At 46.9% G+C, this 13,181-nt stretch overlaps 1 protein-coding gene across 2 annotated transcripts; it reads right to left on the reverse strand.

Moving 5' to 3' along the window:
- Positions 1-3,266: 3,266 nt before the first annotated feature.
- Positions 3,267-12,804, reverse strand: C1S (complement C1s). 2 transcript variants are annotated; one of them, XM_065886999.1, is made up of 12 exons: positions 12,660-12,804; positions 11,643-11,800; positions 11,200-11,407; positions 10,825-11,002; positions 9,839-9,964; positions 8,837-9,036; positions 8,257-8,410; positions 7,635-7,750; positions 7,147-7,225; positions 6,493-6,621; positions 5,858-5,932; positions 3,267-4,494 (listed from the first exon to the last, which is right to left on the reverse strand). In XM_065886999.1, the coding sequence occupies exons 2-12, from the start codon at positions 11,645-11,647 to the stop codon at positions 3,695-3,697; spliced, it is 2,070 nt and encodes a 689-aa protein (XP_065743071.1). In that variant the 5' UTR covers positions 11,648-11,800; positions 12,660-12,804; the 3' UTR covers positions 3,267-3,694. The 2 variants fall into 2 exon arrangements, with proteins under 2 accessions (XP_065743071.1, XP_065743070.1); XM_065886998.1 differs by having other exon boundaries at positions 11,643-11,771; positions 12,660-12,803.
- Positions 12,805-13,181: the final 377 nt, after the last annotated feature.

Genomic DNA, 13,181 nt, shown 5'->3' on the forward strand with positions numbered 1-13,181 from the left:
GACACTGTGTGAAACAAACTCTCTTTTCTCTAACCCCATCCGCGCTCTTCCCCTAAAATAACCCAAAGGTCACCTTTATTCCCCGCCCCCCACCCCAGGGTTGCAGAAGATATATTCCACAATCTCTAGTTATCATTGTTCTCTTCCATTTTTTTGTTTTGTTTTGTTTTTCTTTTTGTTTTTGCGATACGCAGGCCTCTCACTGTTGTGGCCTCTCCCGCTGCGGAGCACAGGCTCCGGACGTGCAGGCTCAGCGGCCATGCCTCACGGGCCCAGCCGCTCCGCGGCATGTGGGATCTTCCCGGACCGGCACACGAACCCGTGTCCCCTGCATCGGCAGGTGGACTCTCAACCACTGCGCCACCAGGGAAGCCCCTCTTCCATTTTTATAACCATCGGGTAATTGAATAGAACTCTTTCCAAATAAAATTTTATGAGGAAGCCCATTGTGTAAAATGAATTAAAAGGAATAAATGAATAAATAATAAATAAATGAATAAAACTTCAGGATAATTGTAGTTTGCCAAGTTTATTTCAGTTCATATCATAAGGTGTTTCAAATAAATTCTTGATTATGTTGCATGGAAAATTGAAAAACAAAAAGAACAGCTATGCAGAAAGTAAAAAGTCACATTTTCATAGAATATTTTTCTGATTATAGAAATCATGGTAAAAGCAACTTTTGAGAATCCCAAAATCCCTCAAGCCCCTTCTGGGCTGGTGCTGTTTCAACTAGCGTCCTTCCCATAAAGTCCTCTTGGCTGCATTTTTTTCCCCCAGCGTGAGGAGCTGATCCACCAGTCCATTTTCTTCTGACCAAAGAAATGTGACAATTCACCTGCTTTTTTCAAAGTTAAGTCTTTTCCTGAGTTTCAGGTGAAGTACACATGTTATTCCCAAGCGACTTGCAACGCCGTACGATTGATGTCTTTTAAGCCACAATGAATGATTTTCTAGCCCTTCTAGGCCTTGGTGATGAGCCTTTCCAGCTCCAAAGTCTCTGATGATGATTCACTTAAAACCCCTCCCTGCCCCTCACCCAGGGAAATGATCCTGTACTACAGCTAATGATGCAAAAAGACAGACCCATCCTACTGTCCAAGGCCGCAGCAACGGGCGGATCCTTTCACCAATACCTCGGCCCATCCGCGAGGGCAGAACCCAAATAGACTAAAGATTCTCTCTGGCAGGGATGGACTTCCTTTTTCTGTTATTTGTCAGATTCCAGGTTGATTTTTTTTCTACTCCTGCAATTATTAAAAAGAAGGAAAATTTCCACATCACAAGCATGTTTTTTAATATTTTTCCAATTTTTTTTTTTCTCTAGAGGAATCCCCCTTCTCCTGCCCAAAACTCTGTAGTCCAGGGTACACTGTCAACTCCATGGCACATGTAACGACAGGCAGGTAGGGGAAGGTACTTGGCAGGTGTAGAGCTAAGGAATAAAGTAAATGGCTTTATGCTGCTGGGTTGATTTGACACGATACTTCCAGTAGCTTCCTATTGTTGGGTTTTTTGGGGGTTTTTTTTGGCTGCGTTGGGTCTTCATTGCTACACACGGGCTTTCTCTAGTTGTGGCGAGCGGGGGCTACTCTTCGTTGCTGTGCGCGGGCTTCTCATTGCGGTGGCTCCTCTTGTTGTGGAGCACAGGCTCTAGGCATGCGGGCTTCAGTAGTTGAGGCACGCGGGCTCAGTAGTTGTGGCTTGCGGGCTCTAGAGCACAGGCTCAGTAGTTGTGGCGCACGGGTTTATTTGCTCCGTGGCATGTGGGATCTTCCTGGATCAGGGCTCGAACCCGTGTCCCCTGCCTTGGCAGGCAGATTCTTAACCACTGCACCACCAGGGAAGTCCCATTTGGTTCTTCAGACCTTTTGATTAGAGTTCTGGTTACTTCATCATGTGTTAACCACCAGCCTAATGTCAGCTGTTGAATTTTGCCCTTTTGGTCCATGGAAGATCAAAGTCATTTCTTCATGGGCCACAAATATAGCCCTTTTGGCTTCTGATAAAAACTGTTTTCCTGAAAGCCACGTGTCACATCAAACAGACCAGAGTGTCCCTGAACTCTTAATCTCAGGCCATGGCTTTCGTAAGACACCTTGTTAGGGCAATGGCCACCCTAAGATAGCTCTTCTGTCCTCAGTTTAAAAAATACTAATCTCTGCATAGAAAACAAACTTATGGTTACCAAAGGGGAAAGCAGGGGGAGGGATAAATTATGAGTTTGGGATTAGCAGATTCCAAACTACTATATATAACATAGATGAAAAACAAGGTGCCACTATATAGCACAGGGAATTATATTCAATATCCTGTAATAAACCCTAACGGAAAAGAATATGAAAAAGAATATATATATACTCACAAAATTGTAAATCAACTATACTTCAATTAAAAAAAAAATACTAGTCTCGGGCTTCCCTGGTGGCGCAGCGGTTGAGAGTCCGCCTGCCGATGCAGGGGACGCGGGTTCGTGTCCCGGTCCGGGAAGATCCCACGTGCCGCGGAGCGGCTGGGCCTGTGAGCCATGGCCGCTGAGCCTGCGCGTCCGGAGCCTGTGCTCCACAACAGGAGAGGCCACGACAGTCAGAGGTCCGTGTACAGCAAAAAAAAAAAAAAAAAAATACTAGTCTCTATTGTCTGGTCCTTTTTCACCACTAATCATTTTGTGGGGATGAGGAATTGTTTGTTTGCTCACTTGTTTGTTTTTCTGTTCCCTTGGAAAAAAGTAGAAGGGAGTCTTTGGGTCCCTCCTCACCAAGACGAGCTATAACATCTCGGTGCACAGTTCAATCCAGAGAAAACGTTGTTGCCTGACTTAACCAAAAGCACCAGGAAAGCAGATGAGCTCATGCTGAATTTCTTTTGTTTTTCTTTCTCATTGAGTCATAATACTGTATTATACAAATGCACGCTAAAGGAAAAGTCATCTTCAGGAGACATATTGAAATAATTTATACCACAAAATTTTAGACCGAAAGATCTTAAACAGCCAATTCTAACTGTTGTATGTGGATGTCTGAGTGAGGTTCGAGTACATTTGATGAATTTCAAAAACAGAACACGGTACCTTGTGTTGACGTTACGCTAATCCACAATACTCAGTAAATGTCAATTGGAAGAGAGGAGAGAAACTGAGTTCCCTGTTTTCATGACAATTAAATATTAGCCGCTAGGGGCCCGAATTTCCAGGACACAACAGCCCGTCGCACTCCCTCTCTATGGTGCTGAAGTCTTGATGTGGAATAAGCCAAGTCAGCGAGAACTGGGTTATAAACATGCTTTATTACTGGTAGATAGTAGACACTGATAATGATAAACTGCAAACAGGTAAAGGGGAAACAAAAATCAAGGGTGTGCCCCACAATGAACTGCAGAGTCAGAACTGGAACAGGAGGCAATCATCAGGAAAGAGGGCTCCCGGTGGAACAGGACAAGATAAGCGTCCCTTCCCACACTGTTGTCCACAGGACAGATTCAGGGGAGAGGACCCCAGGGACTCCAACTACACTGAATGACCGACACAACGACATGATCAAACCCCACCTCCAACCAGGTATCCCAACAATCAAGTTCTAGTTAAATCATACTCCCATGTCTTCTCTCAGTCATGGCGAAATAATGGGATTACTGTGAGGAACAGAAAGCAACAGATGTGTCACAGCCCGTAGAGAGGCTGGTGGGATCTGTGCGGTTAGCCTCCACTGGGGGCACTATTTTCCTGCATCGTCTTCACGATCCAGTCAACATAGTTCTTGACACGAGTGTAGATCCCATAGGTACCACACTGGGGGCCCCAGGACACCAAGCCAGCGACATAGAATTTGGTATTCTCTTCGTTAGGGACCTGTAGAGCAAAGGCCCCACCGCTGTCCCCTTCACAGCTATCAACACCCTTCTCACCTCCAGCACAGATCATGTTCTCAGTAAAAACAAAGGAATTTATATCTATTCCGGGATTTAGCCCCTTCAGCTCCCGGCACTTTGCTAAGGGAACAACAGGTAATTTTGCCCCTCTGAGGTTAATAACATGATCTTTGGTATTTGTTCGGCCCCAGCCTGAGATCAGCCCCAGATGTCCCACTGAGGGGTTATATTCTGAGGAGGTGCCTGGCAGGCAGATAGGGGAGACAGTGGGTCCCATTTTCACCGGGTCTTGCAGCCGCACCAGTGCAATGTCATTGTCAAAATTCTTCCGTATTTCCGAGGCATCCAGGACCTTCCAACCGGGATGAATAAACACTTTCTCAGCAGTGAGCATCTGGGCCTTTGCCAATTGTGAAGTGACCACTGAGGTAGATCCAACGTACATCACTGGGTCATGGTTTCCCTCCACGGTGTGGGCAGCTGTCAGCACCCAGTGCTCGTCAATGAGAGCCCCGCCGGCCCGGGGGTTCGGGAAGAAGACTTGCCAGGGGAAATTTTCAATCTTTGCCATGGAGCCTCCAAATATCCTCTGTTTTCCTATAAAGGGCTCACCAGGGACGCCACAGACTAGGGAGGAACCAAAACAAGATGGGAAGGGAGCAGGGTAGATTGCTGGCCCCCTGCAAATCCTACAGCCACTCAAACACTTGCTGGGCCTCAGCGTTCTCAGCACAACATAGCCAAATATTTGGTCAACGATCTCAGCGCCTGACTCATCCAGAACTGACCTAAGGACCAAACATCCCACTTTGCCAGTGCCAAAAGCTGGCTTGTGGGAAAGACTGGTTTAAACTGAGGCCGTGTGCGAATTACTGAACCCAAACGAGCCTCACACCATGGAAAGCTTAACTCACAGTGTGGGGAGGACACTTCACCCCAGGCTCGGCACATGGGGCCGGGGGCCCAGCTGGGAGCCAGAGCTGGGCAACCCTGTCCTCATACAGGTGTTAGGGGAGGCAAACATTCTACCCTCCGCTGATGCCCAGATCAAACACTTATCACCTTCTTTTCTCAAGTCCTAATTGCAGCTGAGTCCCTCCTAGTAACCTGTGGACGGTTCTCTTTTTCCATCTTTCATCTCATCCCCCACTGACTGGATCCAGGTTTGATTGCTTTGCCATTACTGAATACAACTAAAACGGAATTTTATTTCAGATAAAGTTGGCTTTCCTAAATCCCTCACTACTCAGCCTGAATGGACTCTGAGTTGAACATAACAGACAGACCTGGGTTCAAAGCCTAACCATGTCCCTTCCTAACTCTGAACTTGCACTGAATTCCCTCAACTGTAAAACGGGACCAGTGACACCTACCCCAGAGCATTGTTGCAAAGACTTAATTGAATGAGATAATAGATGCAATTGTTTGATTGCATTTGATTACTTGATTGAGAGCTAGGTCGGTCCCTAGCTCTCAATCACACTGTTGTTACTGACAGGATGGTTATTATTATTCCGGCTTCGCCTGGGAGCCTTCTCCTACTCAACTCTGATCTCTATGCAACCCCTTATTCCTTTTATTCCTCTATATCTTGTTGTCAGATAGACTTTTAATATAATAACTAGGCTCTTCGAGTAGTCTTGTTTCTGAATGTTGAATCCTCACTCTCTTATTTCAGGCCCTGTTTTTAGCAATCCTAGACGCCCTTACTACATCTACATTACCAAATCTAACTGGCCCAGACTCTGACACCAACTGTCACCGGCTGACGTTTCTCTTTCCCATCCGTCGGCCTGACAGCGTGGTTGATGAATTCCCCAAGGCCCTGGCAGGTCCACGGCCCAGCTTTGTCTCCACCTCAGTGAGCTAGACTCTGGCAGCCCAGACTGTCAAGTCCCTTCCCTAGAGGATTACAGCTACTTTTAGAAGGTGAGATCCATGCAACCACACCTGTGGCCATGCCCTCTACACAAGCCTGAGCCCTGATTACCTGCAACACATTTTGGCAGCTCTGCGCCCAGCAGCTCGTTCACCCAGCTCCCGTTGCCAGCGCAGCGATACTCCTCTGGAACAGCACAAGGGACAGGGGACACACTCACCATCACATCTTCTGGAGTCTGTCCCCCCAACCCCTTTTTGTTCAGAGCCTTAGCACCTCTGGGATTTGAGGAGGCAAAATCAGATCAAACCAACTAGAAAAGAATCCTGAGAACATCCTCCAAACAATCTCTCTGGCCCCTATCCTGCCAAGGGAGGAGAAGGAACAGTCTCCAAAGCAGAGGGAAGAGGGTTACCGCAGAGGCTGGGAAAGTGCTTCAAGTGGGAAAAGAAATTAAATTAAATTAAAAGCAATGAAGTGGGACATATTGTGAGCCAACCAGACCTTCATCCAGTACCACCAAGGCCTCTCCATCGAGAAAGTCAGGCATCATAGAATAATGACTTGAAGCTGGAAGCATTACTTCTGTTCTACATTAAATAGTTGGTCAGGAGACTTCCCTGTTGGCTCAGTGGTTAGGGCTCCGTGCTTCCACCACAGGGAGCACCCAACCCAGGAAGACTGTGCTATTCACCCTCCAACACTCTCATGCTTTCTTTCTCTTTTCTTTAGTCAAAGAAACCTACCGCTTCTTTCATTTTCCATGTAGTAATATGGCTTCTCACAAGTGTAGCGAGTGACAGAACCAAATAGAGTGTTTTCTGGATCTTCGACTCTACCATGCCGAATGGGTTCGGGAGCGCCACAGTCCACGGCTATGAGAGGAAGGCAGGAGAGAGATGGTCAGGACGGCCACTTCCTCCCAGGAAGAGTCACTGGGCCAGTCCATCCTCCCAGCCGTGTTCCTCACTCCTTCCCCACTCCCCACAGCCATAAGCACACCTGGGATGAATCCCCCATGTCAGCCTCTCTGTGGCCATGGTCTCCGACTGGCATCCCTCAACACCCTAGCCCACTGAGTCCCGCCAGGTCTGATAGCCCCTTGAAAGCTACAAGGATGAACCTGGTTCTCAGTGGTTGGTGAGGCCTCTGAAGGAATGGACCCATATAATGCTATTAACTCTACCAATCTCATAGCCTCTTTCTTTGGAAGAAACCTGCTAGTCTGACAGGGATCAGATCAGGACTGGGACTCCATGACAAACCTCCCTTCAAAAACTCAATCTACTCTCTCACAAGCCTAAGAGGAAACCATGCATTTATATCTTAATGCACTAATCTTTCCATTCCCTTTGGGAGGAGAAAAAAAAAAAAGAGTCCCATTTTAAAGAGGTACATACGTTGACACCGCAGTTTGGAATTACTCCACTTTCCATTGCTTTGGCAAGTAGAATAGAAAGATGTCAAGCCAACACTTCCCTGGACAATAATAAACATCTCCATTAATTTATAAGGAGAGATATAGGGAATCAAAATCCAGAAATGGAATCGATCTCTGGTCTTGGATCAATGAGGAGTCCTCACCACAAGAAGCTTGGGGACATCGTAGCAGAATGACCCAAAACACCCAGGAATTGGGGCTAAAAGACAACTTTGTCCCAGCATATCAGCCCCCCCTGCCCCAGGAAGACCAAAGTCAAAAAGGGAATGTCAAGCTGTCCAAGGATCTTCATGACTGACAAGGAAAGACTAAAGATCCTGAACGGTTCTCTTTATGGAGGAGGTGTTAGACCTTTGCTGGAGCGAGAACGCTCGGTAAATGATTAGACAATTCCAGTACGCTCTTCCTGACCTAGGGACAAGAGAGAAGCCTCTAACGGTGCTTTACCTGTACAACTTCAAACCCATCCACACAGGTTATCTTCACCACATCTTTGAACACATATTTCGCTCTATCAGGCTCCCAAAAAGAATTGGCAGTGACTTCTTTAGGACAAGGGATTGCTTGGAAAGGACAGGAAAAAACTTTTTACCAAATAGGAGAATCTCCATGATATTTACATCATTCTCACACTTTCTACAGTTGTTCAGTCATCCTCAGTCCTGACGCCCAGCATTCCAATATGGAGGTGTCTAAAATAATACGACAGGGAATGAGTGCCCTGGCGGTCCAGTGGTTAGGACTTGGTGCTTTCACTGCCAAGGGCACCTGTTCGACCCCTGGTTGGGAAACTAAGATCCCACATGCCACACGGTGCGGCGAAAAAAATTATTAATTAATTAATATGGCATTACTAATGAACCACCCCCAAGCTGTCTGCATTCACAGGTCCAGTTGAAAGATTCCTGGAAGTTGAAGCATTTCTAGCAACTACTGACAGGTTTAGGTCCTGCTGAGGAAGTGAAGTATTCTCAGGATACCTATCCATACAGCAATCTACCTGTTTTGATTTTACATTGTGCAAGGACTTTGGTACCACCAACCAAAGAGCAACTTCTAAGTTACTCACGATCGCCATGGTAACGAAATTTCCATCCCTTTTTTTGTTCTGTTTCATCAGTTTGGAAGATGATATTGAGAGCATTACTCTTGGTTTCAATAGTTAGTGGCCCAGGGAATCCATTACCACAGTAAGGACCAAATTGCTGGTTTCCTGCAACAAACTGAAGAGAAACAAAATGATGAAATCAGAAGAGAGAAAGAACTGAAATAAAAAGGCAAAATGGAAGGGACAAAAGTAAAATTAGGGCTTCCCTGGTGGCACAGTGGTTGAGAGTCCGCCTGCCGATGCAAAGGATGCGGGTTTGTGCCCCGGTCCGGGAAGATCCCACGTGCCGCGGAGCGGCTGGGCCCGTGAGCCATGGCTGCTGAGCCTGCGCGTCCGGAGCCTGTGCTCCGCAACGGGAGAGGCCACAGCACTGGGAGGCCCGCGTACCGCAAAAAAAAAAAAAAAAAAAAAAAAAAAAAAGTAAAATAAAATAAGAAGGAGGGGAAAAAAAGAAAAGAAGGGGCAGAAAGCTATGTAATTTGTCTTCAAGGAGAAATCTCTCTGTGTGAGTTGGGAGAGAAGTTCATCATCCATCACGTACAAGTAAACTGTCAGCGCAGCGGCCCTCAGAATCAGCTGGTTCCACATCAAAATCTTCTCTCTGCATAGTCACCACCACTTGGAACCCCTCCTCCAACAGGATCTGATAGTCACACCTCGAGTTCTCTGGGTATAGACTGGGGTAATTGGGACTTGTGAGCTCCCCAATCGGTGTGGTGAATACATCCCCACTGCAGTTGACTAAGGGAGAAAAAGAGAAAAGGAGAATCAAATATAGAGTCAAGCAAAGGAGTCCCTGCCTTTTGCTGTGACGCTTCTCATGAACTGACAGTCCACAGTGACTGACTGTCACATTGATTGATTGCAGCCCACATGCCACAGTTTCATACCCAGCACATATCAGCAGAGATACCCAATACCTATTGGGTTTCCATCACTTTGCTGATGATAGAGCCTTTCACGGTTATGGAGAGCCCCGGCTTGACACAGGCACCTATCTCTCTTCTCCAATTAATTAACTTGACCCTGTAGGTTTGTCTTCCTCCACCCTTGTAGCTCCCCTTCAGTTTACGGGTAACTAAAAATAGATGCCAGACTTCCATGGTGGCTCAGTGGTTAAGAATCCACCTGCCAATGCAGGGGACACGGGTTCGATCCCTGGTCTGGGAAGATCCCACGTGCCGCGGAGCAGCTAAGCCCGTGCGCCACAGCTACTGAGCCTGCGCACCTAGAGCCCGTGCTCTGCAACAGGAGAAGCCACCACAGTGAGAAGCCCGTGCAGTGCAACGAAGAAGAGTAGTCCCCGCTCGCCCCAACTAGAGAAAGCCTGCGTGGAGCAGCAAAGACCCAATGCAGCCAAAAATAAATAAATAAATTTTTAAAAGGAAAGAAAGAAATCAGCTTGTAAACTATTAAAAAATAAAAATCGATGCCAAGTCAAGGCTGAGGCTAATCAAGGTCGAAGGGTAGACAAGCCCCCTAGTGAAGCCTCAAGCCATTCCAAATCCCAGGGAACGTGCGCCCTTCTTGATGCCAAGCTCACCTCCGCAGTTCCTCATATCATCATGGAGGAAGTATTCTGGCGGGCAGGAGCAGAAGTAACCACCAATGAAGTTGTTGCAGAAGTGGCTGCAAGGGGGATCTGCAAAGTCTGTGCACTCATTTACATCTACAAAGAGTAGAGAAAGATTGAGGTCAAGGACAGAGACCTAGAAGGAAGAATGAGGTTAAGCGCCACACTGCAAGGATAAGAAAAGTGGGAAGGGTCTGTTGCTTAAAGACATTCCATGAATCACATTTCAGGATGGTATTATTCTATACTACTCTTGTGAACTATGATTCCGGAGTTGCGCTCTACCATTGCACAGCTATAGGGGAGCTCTCAGTGCCAGAGACCCTTGACCTTTCTCACAAACAGAGCGTTTCAGCTCCAGAGACAACACTCTGCAAGCTGAACTTGATAATATCTTCTGCTGGAAGGAACAATTAGTACATGTATTACCTTATAGGCTGTTGGCCCTTCTGTCAAGTCTAAAACTACTGTGGCTTTATGAGATGTTCTGATTTCATTCTACCCTGGAGATAGCTGGAGACGCACACAGAATCTGAAAGTTTGTTTGCCATATGTTAAATGGGTTTGAATACCATACATTCCTCGTGTGAGTCTTCACAACTTATTTAACTTCCTTAGTCCTTACTTCCCTATCTCTAAGTAGATATAATAACACCTAGTTAAAGAATTGAGGTGAAGATTAAATTAATATAGGTAAAGTTCTTAACACAGTGCCCAGTTCATAGTGGTTCTCAATAAATTACTGCTTATGATCTCTTTTTTATCATTACTATCGTCATCACCAGGATATGATTATGCATTTGAGTTTCACAAAAGCAATTCACGGAGGGATCCAAGCCAAGTCAACACTTCATAAGCGTTATAAACAGAGCCCTCACTCCCTGCGTTGCTCAATGTTTGTCCGGCTTCTAATCATGTGGTTGGATCAATGAGGCACACAGAGGGGTGAGCCTTACCGACAGCAACGTAGTATGCAGCAAACCCAGTGAAACGCTCTTCGTTGGAGAAGTCTGACTTGAAGATCACCTGGAGTTTGTTGTATGGGACTTGGAACTCTTCCACCACCGGGGAGTTGGGATTCTTGCCGGTCCTCTGTCCACAGAGTTTCCCTTCTTCCAGGCCTCCTGACATTATCTAAGAGAAGAGTCAAAAGAAACTAGGAAAGGGTAATATTTTGGTATGGAGGTCAGAGAAAAAGGGACAGAGAGAATGGACCATTTCCCGTCTTAGGACTATGTGAGCGCGGCTCACTGTATGTCGGGGGCACCCCCTCCTGCATCCTCTCAGCCCACCAGCCCAGTCCCATCCTTTACGTGCTTATTGCAGTATACCTGCACTGAGTCATACGCGCAGTTCTCGGACAGCTCTATGTCCAGATGGGTAAAGTAAAGGTGGATCCCGTACCCTTCAGGAACTTCTATATCCCAAGACTTCTTTACTTCATTGGGGTATGCCTGAGGATAGTTGGGGGACAGGATCTCCCCATACATAGTAGGCTCAGCATAAACCCATGCCAAAAGTGAAAACAGGACAATGCACCTGAAAAAATAAAAAAGGCATATGGAGAGGTGGGTGACCCAGGTGCCAGCAGACAAGTGCAGGGAGAAGGGATGGGAAGGGCAAAGGGCACCAGCACATGGAGGAGAATCTTGGGTTGGAATGAAGGAAAAAGGCCTAGGTCAAAGCAAGCCCAGGCTTCAGATCTGAGACGTTTTCTTGAGAAGAGGAAGGGAATGGGGTCCACATACATCTCCGTAGACCCGTGGTCACTCACCACATCTCTGGCAATTGGTCCCTCCCTGGTGAGCAGCTCGTCTCTTGGTCCTGGCTCTCTGCACCTCTAGACTTTGGACCTAAAGCGGTGGCAGACCTGGCTGTATTTGTCTAACAAGCACACAGGCACCTGCTTGGGTGGTAAGGGGCCAATGTCACCTTGGTAAGAAAAACACAGAGGTTCAACAGAGCCATATCATTAATCATCACTGGACGACACCCATCCTCTCACACTCGCCCTGGTTCTAGATTGAAACTACATCTTATCCTTCTCCCCTGGCTTCTCAGGACCTTCTCCCAGTTTTTCTCCAAAATAATGAGTAATTTCTCCCAGTTTTCTGCTTCCTCTGTTCTCCTCCCTCACCCTCAACACCCACCCCAGCCCCGACTTGGTCAGTCTCCCTCCTGCCCTAACAGAATAATATATATCCCCTTTTCCGCTCAGGATTTCAGGAGTCTTTCCCCATCATGACCATCCACTTATGACATGCCTCCCTCTTCTTTTGACAAGGATCCCCCTTATCACCTCGAACCAGCTCTCCTGACTGTGTATTATTGCATGCATTTCTCCCAATGACCACTGATGGAGGAATGAGCTTCTTTTCCTAGGGGAAGGCGGTGACCTTGGGAGAAGGGGTCTGAGACAGGGTTGGATGTGGAAGGAGAAAAGGGACAGCTGAATGACAAGAAACATGAAAGGAAAGGAAAGGTATTCCCTCAATTTCCTACCTTAATTTTCCAGTTTTTTTTTTTTAACCTTTACTAAAAAGACAAGCCATCTCCCCACAGTTCTTAGAAAAGTGTTGCCAAATATGCTTCTAACCCTGAAAACAGTGGTAGGTGGTGGGGTGACATGGGGGTGGATGGGGTCAACCTAAGAGAAATAAGTGGCCTATATTCTCCCTCTGGGTTCTGCTCTTTCCAGCCCTCCATCTTTGCCCAAAACCTTCCTATGTAAAGTTTTCTGCCTTCCTTTTTCCTCCATCAAAGCTCTGCTCTTTGATTTTAAGGTTTTTACCTTCAGAAGCTGATGGGAACAAGTGGGTCAGTCCTGTCTCTCTTGCCAGTGGGCGTGCCGGGCAACCCTGCCGGCTCCCAGGAAGAGCAGCATAGGGCCTGGGTGCAGGAACCTCCGCCTCCCTGTCCTGGTTCCGTTCCTGTGATTCTCTACCCCAGTGTGTATGTCTGAAATTCCCTGATCCTAACAAAGAGGGGGTTGGGAGACCATGACTTAGGGAAAGGGGAACTCAGCCTTGATCTTGGAGCTCCCTCTGCTTTTGAAACAAGAACTGCATACTGAGGCCTGAGATTCCTCTTTCCCAGGCCACAGGGGGAGAAAGGAGGGATTGGGGAATTTCACCAGTTGCCTAATGCTCTTTTTTAGCCAAAGGGTGTGTTACAGAGCTTTCGGGGAAGTCAGGTGATTTGTGGGAAAAGGAGGGTATTAATACTGTAGGGAAAAGCCAAACCCAGAAAGTCCAGCCCTCCAACTACGTATGAATCATGAATTATCAGAAATGCAGGTCATCTCTGCCTTTAA

Source organism: Phocoena phocoena, chromosome 11 (assembly GCF_963924675.1).
Source record: "Phocoena phocoena chromosome 11, mPhoPho1.1, whole genome shotgun sequence".
Lineage (NCBI taxonomy): Eukaryota > Metazoa > Chordata > Mammalia > Artiodactyla > Phocoenidae > Phocoena > Phocoena phocoena.

What these genes read in the sequence shown, in the direction of transcription:
- C1S (XM_065886999.1), bottom strand. An exon ending in TGCATACTACGTTGCTGTCG is followed by an intron (nt 9,965 to 10,824) that starts GTAAGGCTCACC and finishes TACTCTTTGTAG; the next exon opens with ATGTAAATGAGTGCACAGAC. An exon ending in GCTGCCAAAATGTGTTGCAG is followed by an intron (nt 4,495 to 5,857) that starts GTAATCAGGGCT and finishes GTTCCTCCCTAG; the next exon opens with TCTGTGGCGTCCCTGGTGAG.